Source organism: Lipotes vexillifer, unplaced genomic scaffold, assembly GCF_000442215.2.
Source record: "Lipotes vexillifer unplaced genomic scaffold, Lipotes_vexillifer_v1.1 scaffold39, whole genome shotgun sequence".
NCBI lineage: Eukaryota > Metazoa > Chordata > Mammalia > Artiodactyla > Lipotidae > Lipotes > Lipotes vexillifer.
In genome coordinates, this window is record NW_006787038.1 from 4,228,392 (window position 1) to 4,250,975 (window position 22,584).

The following is a 22,584-nucleotide window of genomic DNA, read 5'->3' on the forward strand; positions in this document are numbered from 1 at the left end:
ACACTCAGGTCAAAGCATACTATTTCTAGTAATACCTTATATGAGAGAGAGAAGATAACACTGTAGCTTTGTTAGCAGGGAGCTTCTCACAAGGCTCCATGTGGTGTTCACGACATTAATGAATTATATTCTTCCCCAAGGAATCAATTTATGAAACTGAAAATGATCAATACTTCCAAGAGATAACAAGGATGCATGTACCACAGATCAGAAAAAATATTAAGGGAAAATTCTGATTTAAGAAAACAGGCTTAAATCAATGAAAATGAGACATACTACTTTTTTCTTGTTTTTCAATGCAAACCAGATCAATCTTACCACAAAATATTATACAGCTGAAGAGTAGAGAGCTCAAGGCTGATAACATGAAATATTTCACTAGAGCAAAAGTGATTTTAGAAGCATTAAAAAAGCAAAAAGAGGGCTTCCCTGGTGGCGCAGTGGTTGAGAGTCCGCCTGCCGATGCAGGGGACACGGGGTCGTGCCCCAGGCCGGGAAGATCCCACATGCCACGGAGCGGCTGGGCCCGTGAGCCATGGCCGCTGGGCCAGCGTGTCCGGAGCCTGTGCTCCGCAATGGGAGAGGCCACAGCAGTGAGAAGCCCGCGTACCGCAAAAAAAAAAAAAAAAAAAAAAAAAAGCAAAAAGCAAATATATATCTCACACTCACAATGGAGATTCTTCTCAAAGTGAAAAAACAAAACAAACAAACCCAATTGCTCCCCCTTTATTATAACTTTTCTGTAGTCAACACTGCCCTCTAGTGATATAAAAGTCAAATATCAGAAAGCAAACATCACTGTTGGTTCACTTGAGTATGTTTTAGTCAGAGAATCTAGTTTGGACTACAAATCCCACCAAAGACAGAATAAATAGATTCAGGATGACCTTTATTATATACTGTATGTTAAATTAGAAACTCTTTTAAAAGGCATTAAATCAAGGACACTAATTCATGGAAACAGCAGCTTTTAAATACTATGGGAACAAAACATCGCTACACAGTGAATTACATCTTCACATAAAATTATGCAATTCAAGAAAGACCCTGAAGACTTATCACCTAAGATATGAGAATACGTAGGATAGTGAGATTAAAGGCTCACCATCTGTAGACAAGAAAATTCAACAGGAAACGAGCCAGGCTAGTTCTCATGGTGTGTGTAAACACACTGAAAAGTGTCCCTAGAAACCAAGACCTCACATACCTGCCAGCTCTGCCCATTAGTATACCTGACTCCTCTTTTTAGGAAAAAAGCTCAAGAAAAAGAGTACTTTTGGTTGCTAAGTATTTACTGAGCCCAGGAAATTTTCCAAGAAAAGAAAGACTTACCAAGGGTGGTGCCATCCTGCCCCATGATGCACTTCATAGAAGTGATGATCTGCTCCACAACAGGTGGTGACAGTGATGTGGCGTACACTGCACTATGAGAATGTGTCCGCAGATAGTCGATCAGCTCCTGCGGAGTTCACAGAAGTGAGTCATTAGAGGCAGTGCGTGAATTCACTGGCAATGTCATTGCCTTCCTCCCAGGTGACAGAAGCCTCCTCCCTTCAATAGCACTGGAATAGGGACATCTATCTGAGACACGAGATCAACCAATACAGTCAAAGCACACTGTCAGCAACAACTGGGTCAGACACATGGCAACATCCTTAGGCTTTGTTTTGTTTTGTTTTTTTGGCTGTGCTGCGCAGCTTGTGGGATCTTAGTTCCCAGACCAGGGATTGAACCTGCACCCTCAGCAGTGAAAGCGAGGAGTCCTGACCACTGGACCACCAGGGAATTCTCTGTTTCATTTTTCAAACATGCCACAGTATGAAAGGCAGAAGAACTAGCTTTAAAGAAGACCTCTAAACTTAGAGAACATACCATTTAATGTTATAAACAGCTCTGCAATGCTAAATTAAACAAGAAAGCATTTGAATTGCTGTTTAGATACAACTTACTTCTAAGTATTACAGAAAATATCATTTGCATCTTATCCCATGCCTGCAAAGCCCATCCTTACATTCCCGAATAAGAGACAGGTCTCTAATATCAATTTTAAAGACACTAAATGTCCTCTCCAGATAAACAGAGATTTATAAAATGATATAAATGTGGCAAAAGTTAAACAGAAATTCATTGGGTCTTTCATAAGGACACTAAAGCCACCTCACTGAATTAAAAAAAACAAACTTGTCTGTCAGTCACAAAAATTTCAAAACAATCAGCTGTATATCTCTATTCTCTGATACCTTTTAACTTCGCTAAGTCTTTATATAAAATGTGCACACAAAGAAGCTTATGCTCCAGAACCGAAACAGGAGACAGAAAATGCCGCCAGAAAACAGTGTAGATACTAAAAATTGTACAAAACCAAAAAAACATAAATACACTGTACCTCAATGATCTCCCAGAGTATTATTTTTCTATCCTTTTGTTTAGCAACAAATCTTACCAAAAACCAATCAATTCTCCAAAGTGAGCCTGGTCCTTTTAAAAATTGAAGTAAGTATCTATTGAACTTGACTAAAACCAATGATAATGGGGTTTCTCTAAAAGACAATGAATTATTAAGAGAAAGTCCATGTTTTAAGACTCCCAGCGTCAAATTTTGAAGAGGAATTTAAGGACATTTATTTAAGGACATTTAAGCACCTACCATGTACTATGTACAAATACTTGACATACATTGGTTTTTTTCCTAATACTGGAGAGTTTTTTAAAATAAGTTTTATTGATATACAATTCACATACCATAGTATTCACTTTTTCAAACTGTATAATTTAGTGGCTTTCAGTATGTTCACAGAGCTGTGCAACTTTCATCACTATCTAATTTTAGAACATTTTCATTACCTCAAAAAGAAACCTCATACCCATCAGCAGTCACTTTCCACTTCCCCCATCTCCTGAGCCCCTGGCAACCATTAATCTATTTCTGTCTCTATGATTTGCCTATTCTGGATATATCATATAAAAAAAAATACTTTAGCCTTTTGTGACTGACTTCTTTAATTTAACATAAGGCTTTCAAGGTTATTTCTACATTATAGCATGGACATATATTATTTTTTAAACCTTAACTACAATCTTATAAGCCAGGCACATTTATCTCTGTTTTCCTGATAAGGAAACTGAAAGATTAAATACTTTGCCCAAGGTCTCATGAAGTTTGGGAAATACTCAAACCTAGGGCTCTGTCTCCATGGTTGAACCATTTCCACCATGCTACATTGATTCTCAAATACCCCAGAGTTCATTATGTAATTTTTGAATTGGAAAATACAATGCCTTGTTAGTACACCAGAGCTAGCAGAGTAATCTTTTTTCTTCCTGTCTTGATGCTCACCCAAGATGCATCTGAATCCAAGGGCAGGGGAAGAAACTGGTCTTCTATCCCCCACCGGTTCCCATGACATCCCCACTACGTTTGAAATAGTGAGCACAACTCAAACCCAATAGAAGACTATGGCAAACAGGCAGCACCACTGTGTGTTCTTTCATACAAGAGGGTATTCTGTACTCAGACCAGGATGTAGTTTAGAACGAATAAGAAAACAACAAACAATGAACAGAACCAGCTTATCAGAGTCACTCACCAGGCAGCTGAAGCGTGAAGTGTGCTGGCATTATACGCCTAAATCACAAACAAATTTAGGATCTCCACATCCAAGTTTGGGACTCTATCTGCTAAATGTGAGTAACCAAATGGAAATCTAGTAGCCAGTACCTTTATGAACCTTAACTGTTTGATTCTCAGGGCCCATTTACCTTCTTGCCTCCGATGTATCCTCCAGAAGCACCAAAGCTCTTTGTGAATGTTCCCATCATAATGTCCACATCCTCAGGATCCAGGCCAAAGTAATCCACCACACCTCGTCCTGTAGGGCCCAGAGCCCCAATGCTGTGAGCTTCATCTAGATACAAGTATGCCTTGTATTTCTTCTTAAGGGCAATCACTTCAGGAAGGCGAACAATAGATCCCTCCATGCTGGCAAAACAGGGTAAAAAATACACACCCAGAGACTTCTTAACTCTCAAAAATTAGGAGTTGGACACTTTATTATTATTAATTTTTTAAGTTTACTGCCTTTTAAATGGTCTGACAACTCTGCCTGTGGGGTTTTTTTTTAGCAGTTTTAACAATTCTTTATTTCCTTGGGTTCATACTAACTCAGGTGAACTTCCAGACAACTTTAGAATAAAAAAATTTTCCCCGGATATATTACACTTGTGTTCCATAATCTTCTCATTCAGTCTCAACAATACCATTGGAACCAAGCTGCAATCTATATTATTAGTCTTCTACATAAAACATGTAACAGCTCTTAACTTACTTTTCCAGTATATTTTATAAGGCAGTTCTGTTATTAACTCACTACTCTCTTCCAGCACTTATTAATAAATCTTTGTTCATTAATAGACTGAAATGGTTTTTTATCCCCCAAAGGAAAAAGAAAGGATTAATATTTATTGAACATCAACAAGATGCCGAGTTCATTACACTAGTTTTCCATATTCAGAGTTACAACAAGATTTGGGAACAAGAAAAAATAAGATTACCCTCCAAAGGCTAAACTACAAAGCAGCACATGGTGAAGGAAATTAGCCAGCCTTAAAAGAAGCATACCTGTGATTTTAAACTGGCAAAGAAAGACAATGCCATGGCTGGGCAGATATCTAAAGGAAAGGAGACTGGATCTTTTAAAACAAACACCAGAATACAAGTGATCTTAATTCACCACAGAGGGATAGAGGTCACAGTAGATTCTTCTAAAGTTTGTAATTATAGGCAACATTAGACTTTGCATCTCACTGCATGTGTAATTAAAATTACATGAAAAGAATAAAAAACATTAGGAGATAGAATAAATGCAAGGGCTGCAAATAGGTAAGCAAAATAAAATATTTCTTAAAATTAAATGGCGTGTAATTTGTTCTGACATATTAGAAAACATATTCCAATTCTTGCCCCTATGTATAAACCCCCTCTACAAACAGTGGAAAAATAAAGGAGCCAAATAGAAAGGAGATCTGGAGATCATACAGCATGATGGAAAGAATAAAGAAGAGCCAGGTATTTTAACAAGTCAGAAACCCTGTCTCCTTAGTTCCAGAGGAGTCTAGATTAGTGTCCCCTTCAGCTTAAAACGTCTATGACTCCATGGGGCAAATCAGACATAAGAATAATAAAGCAGGATTACCTATATATTCCCTCCACAAGGATTAGAATTTTCTTCCAGGGCCTTCGTGTCCGAGGTTGACCATAAACAATGGCATCTTTCAACAACTTCTCTAGGCTTTGCATATCTATGGCACACAAAAAATAATTTCACCACAAAGTATCTTCCTCTTTGCTAACTTTATTCCTAAAGTGCAAATATACATTTCTTATTCAGGAAGTGTGTCTCAGATAGCAAAGGACATTAACATAATTAGAACTGGGCAGAAAAAGATAGGGCCAAATGGGTAAGCTACTGCTGGCTTGAATTAAAATCTCACCTAGAACGTAACAAGTGTTCAAAACCACAGAAACTCGACTAAATGAGTATGGCACAGTTGATTCAGTTGGTTAGCATGCTTATGAAATGCCCAGTGTTTCATGTGGAATACCTTGCCATTCAGTTAGCTTTTTTTGTATTTATACAATCAACTGTATCTTTAATCCTAGTGAGTCATTCAGAAGTAAATGCATAAAGAAGGCCGAGCAAGAAAGTGTGAATGCAGTACTACAAACACATACACCTCCTAAGAAGCAAAATATGGGAGAAAAGCTTCAAAGTGGGGACACCCCATTTCCTTTCACCTGGGATATATTCAATGAAAGCCTGCTGAGTAGCTTTATCTGGGTAGTGGGTTGAATATACACCAGTCTGGGCAAGCATGAATCTATGTGTTAGCAAGCTTGGCCATCAGTTGAGACTGTTCCATGTCTGACTTGACCAGTTTGCCTGTCCACAACCAAGTTCTTCTGGCTCTGTTGGTCATTAAGGTGGTTAACAGGCCCAGGAAACACTTGGCTAGTACTACCACTAATGAGGAGCATAATTTTCCTGTTAAAGACAAAATGCTTTGAAGACCACTGCTACCACCACTACAGACTGCATACTTAAAATATCTGCCCTGAAACAATGCCCCTACGAACCCCCCGCCCAAAAATCTATGCAACATTAAGTCTAGGGTGTGTTCACCAGGGGTGGGAGGCATCCCATAAATCTGATTTTATATTCTTTACTGTTCATCACTGAAGGAAGGGGTTACAAACTTATATGAATTTGCTCTCTTCATAAAAGAAGAGAGCAAACTGGCAGAAAAGAGAAATAAGATAATAAAAACACATACTACAAACACAAAATGGCCAAAAGCTGTGACTGTGTTTACACCTTTGGTTATTCATAACAAAACAATCTATCTACTATCTAACCTAGAGATAGGAGATGCTCCCACAAAGTAAAAAGTTTCATCTGAAGCCACTAGCCTTGCTGCAGAGGTCGACGTGTGGCAAACAGCAGGGGACAAGTAAAAATGGACTCATTGTTTCAGTTTCCTCTGTTTATATACAGAAGGAAAGAGAAAAATAAACACTGATTCAAAATTTTAGATGAAAGGAAATATCTATGGAATGCTTGATCATATTATCTACTCAGGAAAAAAAAAGTCAATACCTCTCTCACAGTATACTCTCCAAATCCCATGTAAACTAAAGATAAAAATGGGGAAGGCCATTACACAAAATCCAAATAAAAGTCTTAAGACAATAAATGTGACAACATAAACATTTTAATAAGTGCACAGCAAGACACTAAAAACAAAGTTAAAAATAAAAAATATTGCAACATAAAGGGCTCTTATAATCAGTAAAAAGAGAAACAGTTTGGGGCTTCCCTGGTAGCACAGCGGTTGAGAGTCCGCCTGCCGATGCAGGGGACACGGGTTCATGCCCCGGTCTGGGAAGATCCCACATGCCGCGGAGTGGCTAGGCCCGTGAGCCATGGCCACTGAGCCTGTGCGTCCGGAGCCTGTGCTCCGCAACGGGAGAGGCCACAACAGTGAGAGGCCCGCGTACCACAAAAAAAAAAAAAAAAAAAAAAAGTTGCTCAACACTTAATAATCAAAGCAATAAAAATTAATGTTATTGGACTTATTAGATTAGAAAAGATTTTAAATGATGCATAATGGCCTATGTTGGCCTGTGAGTAGAAACAGTCACTGTTTTTGAGTTGCGTTGTTGTGTAAAAATTTGTACCATATTTGGAGGCAATCTGGAAAAGCATAGCAAATTTATACCATTTTAACCATGCATTCTAAAGACTGCTGGGAATTTATCCTAAGGTACTAATCAGACCAGTGAGCAAGAATGTGAATGTTAAGTAGTACTGTTTCTAGCAGAAAAATTCAGAAACAACCTGGATGTTCAAACTGAGGGATGGACTGAATGAGGGCACTGCCTGCCACCCTGGCATTACGGGAGGAGGACAGTCACACGTACTGCCAAAGTTCCCGATGTGTTGCAAGAAAACAGCAAGTCACACAAGAGTGTTTAATAAATCCCATTTACATAAAACAAAATACTGTATATATCTTTCTCACTGTAAAACATTTTAGACAAAACAAAGACAAAAGGAAGAAAGTTATTACCATCCATAAACCTCCCATCCAGAGGCACAGACCTAACATTTGGGAGTATATTCTTTTAGACTTTTGTCTATACATGTACACAGTTTGGTAAATGATGATAGTGAACAGCTTGGTAATCTTTCCTCTCTACATGAGGGTTTTAACTTGGAAAGTTATGCATTTTTATTGTGATTATTTTAATAATGCACAAAGATATTTCCATTTAGAGAGAAAGGTCTGGCTTAGTGCCACTCTTCTCCGTGCTTCCACAGCACCTGTTCATGTCTGCATTTCAGTATTCGCCTGTTGTATTCTAACTACTGGTTTGCCTATAGTCTCTTTAGCAACCAGTCAGAGATCATTGAGATCAGGGAGCTTGCTTTATTCACCTTAATACCCCTAATGTTATGGCAAGACATACCACAGGCATCTAGCAAATGCATACTAAACAAGTGACCTGTAAACAAGGAAGATGAAAAAGTTCAAAGTAAAAAAAAAGAACAATTTTTTTTTCAATGTTTTTACTTTGTACCAAAAGGCTTCCTTCAGCCTTTATTTTTATTCCAATGAGAAAGATAATAACTTTTAAAAGACTGGACCAGAAAGACATTTTAAATGTTGCTACTTCAGTTTCACTTATATTTCCTATTAATGTAATTAATGTTAACACTGCCACTAACCCAAAGAATATTACACACTAAAGCCAGCAGTAAATTCCATAACAAACTCACTGTTGTGCTTGAAGACTCGAATGGTTGCTCCTGAGAGTCTGGCTCCTAGAACCAATGATGCATGGTTCAGCTCATCACTCAGAATCAGGCAACCCTGCAAAACCACAAGCAAAGGAAGGTAAGAAGCTGGGGGGAAAGGTTTAGTTAGCCAAACTACAAAATGCTAAAATCATTAATAATTATATCTTATTAAGGAAAGCCTGCACAATGGCAAAGTTATCAATTTGCTCTGAAATCTTTGTTTATATTATTATATTAATATTATATTTATTAATTTATTATATTATAATAAAATATTATATAAATCATTATTACTGTTTACATGCTATAACTTTTCCCATCCTTTTACTTTTAACCTGTGTCTTCAATTTTTTTTTTTTTTAAATTTTGGCCATGCCGTGTAGCTTGCAGGATCTTAGTTACCCAAATAGGGATTGAACCTGGGCTCACAGCAGTGAAAGCACTGAGTCCTAATCACTGGACCCGGGAATTCCCTGTGTCTTTAAATTTAAAGTAGGTCTCTGGTGGAAGCCTATTTAATTTTATCTAGTCTGACAATCTCTATCTTCTAATTGTAATATATAAACCATTCGTATTTAATATGATATCAATACAGTTGTGTTTAAATCTCTTCTCTTGCTTTTTGTTTTCTATTTGTCCCATCTATTCCTTGAGGAATCATATATGTATGTTAACGTAGTCCAAGTACCTCATTTCACAAAGGAAAATTTGAGGCTCAGAAAGGTTGTGACATGCTCATGGTCACACAGCTAAATCTGACCATATAACCAACCAAAAAAATGTCAGGTCTTCTGCTCATTAATACACTGATATTTCAATATACCATGCCTAGATATCAATGTTAAAATGAGATGTGTAGGGCCAGCCCTTGAGGGCCCTTTCAAGTTGATAGTGTCAATCTGTTAAAATGTGATTTACAAGGTGTCTTATCTTTTATCTCTTCCACTGTCCCCTCACAAACTCTACCCACAGAAAATAAGATACATACATATATATTACTTTTAACTTATTATTTACCTATATTATTACTTTTAACCTATATTATTACCTATATTATATATATATATATATATATATATATATATATATATATACACACACATAATTGGCCCATATATCTCTGAACAACATGCATTACAGTGAGAACAAGTATTAGGGGCCTACATATTTTCATATTTTTCTATTAGAAAAAACCACCTGATAAATAATTTCCAAACTAAACATCCTTTCTTCCATAATTTTACTCTTTTATGAGAATTTATTTATGAGAATCCCTTTACAACTGTACGAAACGAAGAAGGCAAGAGCCATCTAATGGAAGGAGAAAAGATCATGGGTTCCAGAGAAAAAGCTTCAACTGATAAAAGTCTCCATGGGATACACTTATACACAAATTATATAAAATTTTATGATAGAAATATCTTTGGGTAAACTATGTTTAAAGTTTACAATAGCTTCTGGCTTGCCTGAATGCCTTACAAAACAAAAGATACGAGGGAGTTTTCATAAACGACAGACTAAATCTTACTTTGCTAACAAGAGCAGGAATGCTCATTGAGTTTGTTGCAAATCCCATGCCATATGTCATAGCAGCTTCCACTCCCAAGAAACTTGCCACAAGCTTCTCTAGTTCTTCATGCTTGTCCAGGTTTCCTGTGTGAAGAAGTTAATGAAGTCAATACCACCAAACCTCAAATCTAAGAATTACTCATTACTTTATAAAAAGAAATCACAGTCTATGTGTTATAACCTTTTCAGACTAAGGTCTATGAAGGAGTCAGTATTATGAAGAGTAAAGGCTCATAAAGAATACAATAGTTGAATAAAATCAGATGCAGCACCTGTGGTGGCATTTCTATAAAAAGGGTTGCCAACAATTTTTCCCATTCCTGTTCACACATGCTGGTTCCAAGTCTATGCCTTAAGGGGACTGGCAGCATCTGCTTTTATACATTTGAAGTCAGCTGCCATGTAAAACAGTCTAACTAGCCTGTTGTAAAGACAGATCATGTGGACAGGGAGGGAGGGGCTCTGGAGGATGAGGGACTATGGAAGGAAGGGGCAGGGCTCACCATTCAGCTGAGGCGCCAGACATGTAAGTGACACTATCTTGGATACTCTATCGTCGGTCATAATGCTCCACCTAACTCCACATGGAGCCGAGATAAAATGTCAAGTCCTTTCCAAATTACAGAATTACAAGCAAATAAGTACATGTTTCTGTTTTAAGCCACTAAGTTTTGGAATGATCTGTTATGTAGCAAAAGCCAAGTTAAAAAACACCTTCCCTCACTTTGTATTATGATTTTACATCAAATGCTCAAATTTTACATCAAGTGCTCAAATCCTTAAGGACCGAACAACACTGATTAATGATAATGGCTGCATGCAGAGAGAAAAGAAGCAGAGAAAGAAGACTGCTGAACGTGGATACTATGTGTCCTTAAAGCTTAAGCAAGTCATTTATCCTCTCTGGGCCTGTTTCTTATCTGTTAAATACCAATAATAATATTTGCTCTATCTACCCTATGACATTGTTGTAAAGGTCAGAAGGGATAAGATGTTCAAGAAATTTATACAATATAAAGCGCTGTAAAGACATAAGGTGGGCTTCCCTGGTGGCACAGTGGTTAACAATCCGCCTGCCAATGCAGGGGACACGGGTTCAAGCCCTGGCCCGGGAAGATCCCACATCCCATGGAGCAACTAAGCCTGTGCGCCACAACTACTGAGCCTGCGCTCTAGACCCCGTAAGTCACAACTACTGAGCCCACGTGCCACAACTACTGAAGCCCACACACCTAGAGCCTGTGCTCCACCACGAGAAGCCACTGTAGTGAGAAGCCCACGCACCGCAGCGAAGAGTAGCCCCCGCTCACCACAACTAGAGCAAGCTCGTGTACAGCAACGAAGACCCAATGCAGCCAAAAGTAAATAAATAAAATTTTAAAAGTATCCTTTAAAAAAAGATGTAAGGTATGATTACTCTATGTCGTCACTGCACAATGCTCCCTTAACCACATCACTGGGGATAGACCCACGTGAAATAATAATGAATTCTTGTTTTAATCTACTCAGTTTTGGGGTGATTCACAGTAATAAACATCCAGAAAGTTGCCTTATAACTTTTATGGTTATCAGTTCTCTTGAACAAAATGGAAAAATTAGGAATCCTCCTTTGAACTTAAATAAATCTCTTTGTAGAAATCTGTTCACTTTCACATTTTATAGACTTGTAATAATAATAAAAGAGTTAATGTTTATTGAGGGTTTACCATGTTACAAGCACTTTACATGAATTAGCTTACTTAATTCTTGAAACACCCCTATAGTGTAGGAATTATTATTAGCCCCAATTTACCAGTATGGAAGCAGATTAATGCTCATATGCCCATGAGCTCAGTACTAGTAAGCAGTACTCTCAGCCACTATCATTTGCAAAAGCCAATAAAGTCAACATTAAAGTTATAAATGAAACAAATACTTAATGGAACTTTTCTAGAGATGTTCTGTAAGTATAACATAATGGAAAAGGTAAATATATCTCAAAACACACTGAAAGCATTAAAATCATCCATCACTTCAGAAAAATAAAGCATTCTTTTTACCTGATCTAAACTACATGGGAAAGTATGTATTTGGATGCTCTATACAGTATTCTAGCTCTATCTCAGTATTATTCCCTCCTGAGTAAAAAAGTCAAGAATAAGAACATCAGCTGGCCAAACAGAACCTACACTTACCAATTTCCTGCCGAGTGCTGCACACTCCAACTCCATATTCCTCCAGGACTTTGGCAGCTGCCTCTTGACATGGTCCAGTATTCCGTGCAAACCCAAGATAGTTGTAGGAACCCATGTTTATAACATCTTTAATTACATTCCCTGTGTACCTGTATTTCAATAGCATAAAAGTTCATGAAACTCAAAAGCAAATCAAATACATGTGATAATAAACTTATTGATAATACAAAAGGAAGCACCATCTATAGGAAGTAGAGAGAATATAGTCTAGATGAAAAGCAACTCAAACTCACTACCAATTAGGAAGACGGAAGTTAAAACAAAATACCAGTTTTTACTTATCAATAGGGATGTTTAAAAACTGACCATATCATGGGAATTCCCTGGCAGTCCAATGGTTAGAACTCAGCGCTTTCACTTCTGTGGCCCTGGTTCAATCCCTGGTCAGGGAACTAAGATCCTGCAAGCCATGAGGCAAAGCCAAAAAACATTTTTAAAAATTTTTTAAAATAAATAAATAAAAATAAAAATGGACTACATCCAGTGTTGGCCAGGACACTCTCATACGCTGTAGATAAGAATATCAGTCAGTACCTTTCTTTGGAGGGCAGTTTGACAGTAATCCTCTATTAAAAGATATACATATCTTTGACTCAGCAATTCCTACACACATATAAAAGGATATACACTTAAGGATCCTTTACGAGTCACTACACAATTTGTCTACTGTGTCCCTTTCCCAGGCACACAGACCAGTGACTTTCGACATGGTGGAAGCTCAGTCAGCCTGGGACCCCAAGTGAGGACAACATGGTTCAGAGGCTCCACCGATCTAAGATGGACATGAAGTAGGGACAAGAAATAAACTGCTTCTGTCTCAACGCTGAGGTTTTGGGGGTTTTTAACACAGGATGACGTAGCCCAATCTACTCTACATTATATGTATCTATACTGTAGAACACTAAGCAGCCACTACAAATAGTGAGCTTGCTGTGAACGTACACAAGAAGGATGCTGTTACCGGTATGTTAGCAAGTAAAAAAAGCGAGATATAAAATAATTTTCATAGTATGATCCCATTTTTGTAAATCAAAAACTACCTGTGGGCAACCCCAGTAGTACACTATATATATATATATATATATATATATATATATATACACACACGCCATAGAAAACATATGGAGGAATAATATACAATAAACTGATAACAATGGTCACCTCTGGGAAGTGAGGATTTGAGGCGAAGTGGATTTGAAAAAGGATAGTGGTTAGCTGTCATAGGGACCTTCAGTTTATTTGTATTACTTGTCTTTTTAAAAAAATAATGACCATATAACCATGTAATGCCTGTACAATATAAACAAAACAAAATCTTACGAATATAAAAAGTTTTCTAAACAATACAATCCATTTAAGTAAAAATACTCCTTGAATCATTTGAGAAATCAAAATATCCATAAATAAATCCAGATAACTGATTCTGGTAAATGGCATAACAGAAAGGATGTTTTTTCTTTGTGTGAGTTTTTTTAATAAGTCAAATTTTGTTTTCAACTATAATCCAACACAGTGACAAATGTAGTAGCAAAATGCATTTAAAAAAATCTCAGGACTTCCCTGGTAGCACAGTGGTTAAGAATCTGCCTGCCAACGCAGGGGACATGGGTTCAAGCCCTGGTCCGGGAAGATTCCACATGACGCGGAGCAACTAAGCCCGTGCACCACAACTACTGAGCCTGCACTCTAGAGCCCGTGAGCCACAACTACTGAGCCCTCGCGCCACAATTACTGAAGCCACCTAGAGCCCATGCTCCACAACAAGAGAAGCCACCACAGTGAGAAGCCTGCGCACTGCCACAAAGAGTAGCCGCCGCTCACCGCAACCAGAGAAAGCCCACGTGCAACAACGAAGACCCAACGCAGCCAAAATTAAATAAATACATAAATTTATTTTTTTTTAAAAATCTCAGTAACAATGAACAAAATGAAAGGACACTAATCATGCTGTACTGTACTCTCAGCTTCCACTCCTATTTTGACAGAATATTCAAATTGCAATACAATATCTTCTGAAGTGAAGAAATTCTTTTTTTGTTGTCAAGAAACAATTTCCCAACTCACTTGAACGACCAGTTGTAATCATGAGACTGTCTCTCCATGATGTCCACCCTGGCCCCAGGCACACTGCAGATGGGCCGATTCCAGTTGTCTCTAATCCTCATGTAGAGGTTCCTTGTATAGAAGTTTTCGAAATCCTGATACAATGACACAAAGTCCTGCCAAAAAATGGTGAAAATACTATAAATTAAACTGAGTTCCTTTGAAAAGTTTTACAACCTCCCTTTTCGTAATGCAAGAGCACTTTAGACTAAGACGTCAATTATACAGAATTAACTGATATGGAAAACACTGGAAAGGCATCAATTCCTTATGTTATTTTTAAACAACTCAATCAGGTAAAATTCACTTAGCTTTCACCATTGAGCTATAAGAAATGGCTGCAAGTAACTATCTGACAGCTCAAAAGTAGAGCCAAAGAATTTAACTTAGTAAAGCAGGCCTCATAAAAATAAAACCTGGTTTGTACAATTCTGTCATTAAATGGTTTTCCTTCCTAAAAACCTTAAAAACATGGCTCTTCTGCCCCGCCCCCACCAGTAATATATTAGAGGAAATGCCATAAAAACCCCTATAATTCCAGTTTCAACCAAGAATAATAATTCCAAAATTAAGATATCATCCTCTGCATATTTTCAAGGATCAGAATGAATCAAATCCAAAGAAAAATTATAAACAAGAAACACTAAAAGGTAGGTTATAGAAAGACACCTACTTGAGGTTTCTTTCCTTGGATGGGCGTTTTTAAAAAATCTCAAAATGGGACTTCCCTGGTGGCGCAGTGGTTAAGAATCCGCCTGCCAATGCAGGGGACACGGGTTCAATCCCTGGTCCGGGAAGATCCCACATAACGCGGAGCAACTAAGCCTGTGCGCCGCAACTACTGAGCCTGCACTCTAGAGCCCATGAACCACAACTACTGAAGCCCACACACCTAGAGCCCATGCTCCGCAACAAGAGAAGCCACCACAATGAGAAGTCCGCGCACCGCAAGGAAGAGTAGCCCCCACTTGCCTCAACTAGAAAAAGACCGCGCGCAGCAACGAAGACCCAGTGCAGCCAAAAAATAATTAAAAAAAAAAATCTCAAAATGAATTTTCATGATCAGGGATTTAAAGCTCTCCTTTCCTCCCTGAAATTAAGTTATGCTAAAATTTAAGTCTGTAAAAATTAAGTCACAGTGGAGCTTTAATTAATGCATAATGTTCTGCTCAGAACACAGTGACCAGACCACATGAGGTCTACTTGAAGGTAAAGAGTAAACCAAACAAAAAGAAAACTGTACTACAGCTTTATGATAGCCAGCAAATCGCTGAGCTTCTAGCCCTCAGATCTGGCTTGGTGCCAATCTAAATTCATCTTTTAAATAAGCTAGCCAAAAACATTAAAAGTTTAAGCCTTATTCTGTAAAAGATTTTCATTGCTAAAGAAGGCTCTACATAAAAGTTTAAAATTAACCTTCTATGACATTGGACTCTAAAAGCGCCTACTAAATAAGCCTCACAGTAGATAAAAATCTCCTTAAATAAAGCTAAGCAGAGTCACAAAGAACTCAGGAATTTGTGGTAGCTGATACCATCTCTCCTGCAATTGGTTCTAACATTTACATTTCCTAAAGAGAAAATATCCATAAATAATGTGTCTGTCACAATTGGAAATGTATTACTTAAATACTATGTCCCATTTGATAGTCTTTTCTTTCAACATACTGGATCAATTAAAACTGGAACAGAGACACCCAAATTCTAATTAAGGACTTTCCTTTAACTATTATTCACCATGCATTTATTTCACAAAGGAAAAAACAAAAAACCAGTCTCCAGTCCTTTTCAATGGGTAAACAGTACTAACTCTTCTTGATCTCATTTCTTTACAACTTCCTAAAACTGCACATCAATGTTAAAGGTATTAACTCAAATACTTGAGAGAAATACTTCATCATGGACAAATTTTTATTAGCGACAAAACGCAGTACTTTTTGCTTTTAGTATATAAATATCAGAAAAAACTTAGAGTCTGGTCCTATCTACCAGGAGGGTTACTAAACCCCAAAGAGAAAAGGGCTGCAGACCAGAATGAGGTGAGCTTTGGGTAACCTGTGACAGAGCTGTCTGAGGTTAGGAGGGCAGGGATGGGCTCTGATCTGAACAGAGAGACCGCCAAGATCACAGAGCTCTGCCTCTCCTTACAAGGAGAGAACGACTAAGTCCCTGAGAAGGGAACAGGCTTGCACAGTGAGGAAGTTGTCACAGTGAGGGATGTTAGAGACCCAAAGCAGGTGAGACAGATGGTAGAAGACGGGGACTTGTGGCCCAGGTAGCAGCTTTGACTGCAGTTAGAAGGTTCGGTAGAGATCTGAAGGGATGCTAACCAAACTCGCTGCAGCCTTGCGATGAAGTAAGAAAGGGGATGGAAGGGGACCACGATTTGAGGTTCTAGTTCTAGGCAATAAGAACGTCTGTTTCTAAAAACATATACACTTTACACTTTAAATATTTTAGGACTAGGGGTAAACTAGAGGACTTATCTTTTCATTCATTCTTTCAAATCTTTTATTGGACACTCAATATATGTGTGATTCATTGCTAGACTTGGGATACATTAAGGACAGGACAGTTCTCTCTGCAAACAATGACACCCCACACCCCAGCCTGCTCCACATCCCCCTCCCCCTCTTCTTCCTCCTCAGTTTAGTCACTGTGAAATGACTTTAGTCAGGGCCAACCTAATACTCATTTGTTCAGGCACTGAACCAACATTTACTGAGCAGTACTTTCCAGGCACTAAGCAAGGCACTGGGGATAAAAATGAGTTAAGACACAACCTCTACACACTGAAGGATCTCTTAATGTAGTGGAGAGGCACACAGATAAAGTTACAACACAATATAACAAGTACTGTAGAGGGACGCTTGCCCGGAGACAGCCTAAGTGGTAGATGAGTGGCAATGATAGAGTCAAGTTCAAACAGCCTTACGGATACCCTCCTCAAGGACACCTCTGAAGATCTTTACAAACCCCATACACCAGCACATATCCATGATAAGCAGAAATAAAACCTAGCTGAGACCACCTTGGATTGTTGGGCTTCAGGTACTCACAAGTTAAGTGACTTCTACTACTGGCCTGAAAGGTAAAATTGAAATTCATGGATTTGTTAATTAGGGATCAGTGAAGACCTTACCCAAAGTAGTCTGGGGTCATCTTAATTACCCAATAAATATCCTTTATTATTTAAGCCTATTTGAGGTAAGTCTTGTAGAAAACATCCTATATATTGTTTAAAATAAATAGGCACCTATTCTTCCCTCTATACAGGCCTTAAGATCACAGGGTAATCTATTAATATATAACCAGTGGGATCTGCAGCACCCCAAAACCCAACACTTTAATATATCTGCAGTAAAGCTATGACTGTTCATACCAAGTGGGATAAAAAAGAGCTGTAAAGAGCAACACATCTGTTCAGGTCAGGTTTTACCACCAAATGTGTTAAAAAAAAACTTTTGGTTTTCAGATATTTTAGAGTTTTGATTGTAGATATGGGACTGTGAACCTTTTGGAAAAATACAGGATGATCCTGACAAGTGAAACTGTGCCCCAAAGAGTTAACAGAAGTTGATAACTAAGAGAAAGTCTTGAACTTGTCTTACAGAACAAAAGATAAGGGAACAGCTTGTTAAAAACCCTTTGCTCGTAAACTGCTTTCATTGATTAAGTTCACCTTAGTTTTTTTCTTTCTCTTTTTGCCTCTTCTATAACTGCAGGCCTTCCCAGTTTTCACACAGCCCCAGTTGTTTTAAAGGAACTTGGAGTCTGCTCCTGCCCAGTGTAAGCTGGCTGGGGGCTGCTTGGGACCACTGACCCTAAAACTGGGGCTGCACAGATGTTCAGTAAATGGCCTTTTAACATCAGAGGGCCAGAAAACTCTACCCTCAGACCAAGCTAAGCAACTCTAGTTTGAATACGAAGAAGCATGTAACCCAAATGTGCCTGTGCAGAACAAGGATTACCTCATCTTTTCTCTGCCTTGAATCACCTTTCTCTATGCCTAAGACCACTCTTGCTTATCCCATAAATACCCCAACCTCCTTGCCTTCAGGGAGGTGGACCTGAGACTTGTTCTTCCATCTCCTCGCTTGGCTGCCTTATGAATAAACTCTTGGCTGTAAACCAACCCGAGTCTCAGTGTTTGGCTTGCGGCATCTTGGGCAAACAGACCTGGTTCAGTAACACAAGTATTATTCTGGTATTTACATATTTAGGCACCATATTAACCTCTGCACATAAATGAGTTCTGAAAGCTAATTTCAAAAAAAAAATCACAGGGGAAAAAGGTTGGGTGCTACCACTTTCAGAAGTTGACTTTATAAAAATTGGCCATGTTCGTTAAGACAATTCAGGCCAACATAGATGCATGCCCAGATACTTTTATATGATGAGGATAAATATGATGAATAATCACATCAATAGAAACAGGAGTTCCCTATTACTGAGTACTTATGATATGTGTTGCCAAGGGCTTCACATATATTTTCTCTTAAGTATCCCTGAACTCTCTTACAGAAGCTATTACTCCCATTTTCAGAAAGGCAAAATGGCTTTCCCACCTAGAGACCTGGCCAGAAGCAGTGCCAGGAACTGATCCAGGTCTTTTAATTCCAGAGTCTATGCTCCTAACCCTAGCCACAATGCCTCCCATTCTGTGCTGCTACTAAGTCAATCTGAAATAACTTTCTACGGCATTCAAAGCACGTTAAGACCATTGGACTATTGGCCTTCCCACCCCTCTCCTATGGTCGGCCTACAGCGAGCATGTGTGTATGTGCAAGCACACAAAGAAGCACACATTCACACACACACACATTCACACACACAGTAATAATGTACAATAAAACTCTTTAAAAGGGTTTATTTTGGATATAGCTTTTCAGTGAGAAATCCCAAGAGGAAATAGATGACTGCTCTATACAATGGAATATGATTCAGCAATAAAAAAATGAATTACCAAAATATACCACAACATGGATGAACTTCAAAAACATTCCAAGTGATAGAAGCCAGACACAAAAGATCACACATTGTATGATCCCATTTATATGAAATGTCTTGAGACAGAAAGTAGATTAGTGGTTGCCTATCGTGGGGTGCAGGAGGAAGGGGTGATTGTTAATGGGTATGGGGTTTCTTCTTCAGATAATTAAAACGTTATAAAATTAGCTTATGGTGTTGGCTGTACACTTTCTGTAAATAGTAATAAAAATCATTCAACTGTACATTTTAAACAGGTGAACTTTATGGTACATAAATTATAGCTCAATAAAGCTATTTAAAAAAAAATTAAGTAGGGAATTCCCTGGCAGTCCGGGGGTTAGGACTCTGTGCTTCCACTGCAGGGGGCATGGATTAGACCCCTGGTCAGGGAAGTGAGATCCTGCAAGTGGCACAGTGCGGCCCAAAAAAAAGGTGACTGCTTGACTGCTGTCCTGGGCTCCACACTTACCACAAAACTATGGAAAGTAGAGCTCTTTTTAAACCCACAGAACTAAAAAAGACAAACCAATTGATAATCCCCCAGCTTAATATATCAAGCAACTATACTCATTGTTGCCAAAGATACTGCTAAAGTGACAATTATCAGAATATTCTTAGTAAGCTACTTTTTGAAGGAGGTCAAGAATAAATCCTTCCAGGAATTTCAATTAATGTATTTTAATTCTTTTGTATCTTGAAAATTAAAATATATCAGGATATAGACATATAATGTCCCTTCCCAGTATCCTATCCCTCCCATTTCTGAATATATGATCATGAACTGTAGAGGCAAATGTTAAAGTTTAGTAAGTGTGTGGTAACTACCTACCACAATTTACTCCTTAGATTTCTAGGTATTTCCTATCTAGATACTAGAACATTTTTATTAATTCAAGCTTTTACTATACCTATCACATACATGTTTCTGAACTACTAGCCTCACCTCACACAAAAAAGAAACCAGACTGAGAGAAAACATTTTTATCCAAAACACCACCAACAGCAGAAGATCAAGCAGTAAAGAATTCCAATAATTTTAGCAATTTATATAAAATAGAACACATTTATGCTAACTCGTCTTTATTAGCATGACCATGTGGTTCATTTCTACCCAAAGCAACATATGAAGAACTTGCATAAACAGTTTAAACAGGCTTTTCTTTTGTAATGGAATGAGGGAGAAAATAAGGATGTGGTTATGAACACTACTCACTCAGAGAAATGAGAAAGTAGCAACATTATATTTGCATTTTATGATCCTAAGCAAGCACTTTCCCTCACCTCTTCCCAGTGTAACACTTAAAAAGTGGCCTATCCCTCTCACTACATCTAAACCAGCATCAGAAAACAAACACGATCTGCCATAACGCTAAATGAGCCTTCCTTCCCTTCTAATAGCTGAATTTTTATAAGAAAATGGCAGAATTCAGCTGTTTTAACCGCTAATATTATCTACTGTGAAAATCCTACTAAAATGAATTTGAATAAACTAGTACAGTCCTCCCCTAAACAAACTCTAGAGGCAAATGTCCCCCTGCATCCTACATATTTCCTCCTATTACTTCTTTCAAGAATTATTTCCTGGGGACTTCCCTGGTGGCACAGTGGTTAAGAATCCACCTTCCAATGCAGGGGACACAGGTTCGAGCCCTAGTCCGGGAAGATCCCACATGCCACGGAGCAACTAAGCCCGTGCGCCACAACTACTGAGCCTGTGCTCTAGAGCCCAAGAGCCACAACTACTGAGCCCGTGTGTCACGACTACTGAAGCCCGTAAACCTGGAGCCCGTGCTCCACAACAAGAGAAACCGCTGCAATGAGAAGCCCGTGCACCACAACAAAGAGTAGCTCCCACTCGCTGCAACTAGAGAAAGCCCACACGCAGCAGCAAAGACCCAACACAGCCAAAAATTAAAATTAATTAATTTTTTTAAAAAAGAATTATTTCCTGATTAACTCTATGCTACTCAGTTTACTTTTTTGTTCTACATCTGCATACAATTCAAGTACTATTTACCTGCATAGTGCTTTGCAAAGGCCCATAATTTTGAAGAGTTTATGTTCCCTCAACAAAATTAGAAACTACTTAAGGAGAAAATTCACGTGTTCCAATTCTTTTTTTTTTTAATTTACTTTAAGTAATTTATTTTTGGCTGTGTTGGGTCTTCGTTACTGCATGCTGTCTTTTCTCTAGTAGCGGCGAGCGGGGCTACTCTTCGTTGCAGAGCATGGGCTCTAGGCTCATGGGCTTCAGTAGTTGTGGCACATAGGCTTAGCAGTTGTGGCCCACGGGCTCTAGAGCACAGGCTCAGTAGTTGTGGCGCACGAGCTTAGGTGCTCCACAGCATGTGGGATCTTCCCGGACCAGGGATCAAACCCGTGTTCCCTGCATTGGCAGGTGGATTCTTCTTCTTTTTTTTTTCTTTAAAATAGATCTTTATTGGAGTATAATTGTTTCACAGTACTGTGCTAGCCTCTGTTGCACAACAAAGCGAATCAGCCACGTGCATACACACGTCCCCACATTCCCTCCCTCCTGAGCCTCCCTCCCATTCTCCCTATCCCACCCCTCTAGGTCATCTCAAAGAACCGCGCCAATCTCCTTGTGCTATGCTGCTGCTTCCCACCAGCCAACTATTTTACATTCGGTAGTGTATATATGTGGATGCTACTCTCATTTCGCCCCAGCTTCGTCCTCCCACCCCATGTCCTCAAGTCCATTTTCTATGTCTATGTCTTTATTCCTGCCCCGCAACTAGGTTCATCAGTACATTTTTTTAATATATATTCCATATGTATGTGTTAGCATACGGTATTTGTTTTTCTGTGACTTACTTCACTCTGTATGACAGACTCTTGGTCTATCCACTTCACTACAAATAACTCAATTTCGTTTCTTTTTATGGCTGAGTAATATTCCATTGTACATATATGCCACATCTTCTTTACCCATTCATCTGGCGGGCAGATTCTTAACCACTGTGCCACCAGGGAAGACCCCTCCAATTCTTTTACACAAAGTTAAGTACACACAGGCAGCCTCAATACTTAAACAGTCAATTTACCCTCTGGAGACATGAAAAAGTTCCAAAGATAATGTCCTCATTCACAAAATAATTCAGATGCATCCCCATCGGTTCACTCATTCGTTCATCACACTTTGAGACAGCACCAGCTGTGCAAACTCTCTAGTCACTCCCCTGCTCAAAAATGCCCATGACTCCTCATTGCCTACCAAACATTCAAAACACAATTTCTCATACATTCACTTTCCAGGTTCTCCCAAACATTCTTCATGCCTTTGCGTACACTTCTATCCCCTCAGCAGGA

General features: G+C 38.6%; 1 protein-coding gene across 1 annotated transcript in view; it reads right to left on the reverse strand.

The window, feature by feature from the left end:
- SPTLC2 (serine palmitoyltransferase long chain base subunit 2) overlaps positions 1–22,584 on the reverse strand; it is a 112,254-nt gene that overhangs the window by 59,601 nt on the left and 30,069 nt on the right. The window contains exons 3-9 of the mRNA XM_007459778.1: positions 14,225–14,379; positions 12,101–12,249; positions 9,886–10,010; positions 8,337–8,430; positions 5,193–5,298; positions 3,760–3,979; positions 1,333–1,459 (exon numbers count right to left, since the gene is read on the reverse strand). Of these exons, the coding sequence (XP_007459840.1) occupies positions 1,333–1,459; positions 3,760–3,979; positions 5,193–5,298; positions 8,337–8,430; positions 9,886–10,010; positions 12,101–12,249; positions 14,225–14,379 (976 nt within the window). The remainder of the gene's footprint in view (positions 1–1,332; positions 1,460–3,759; positions 3,980–5,192; positions 5,299–8,336; positions 8,431–9,885; positions 10,011–12,100; positions 12,250–14,224; positions 14,380–22,584) is intronic.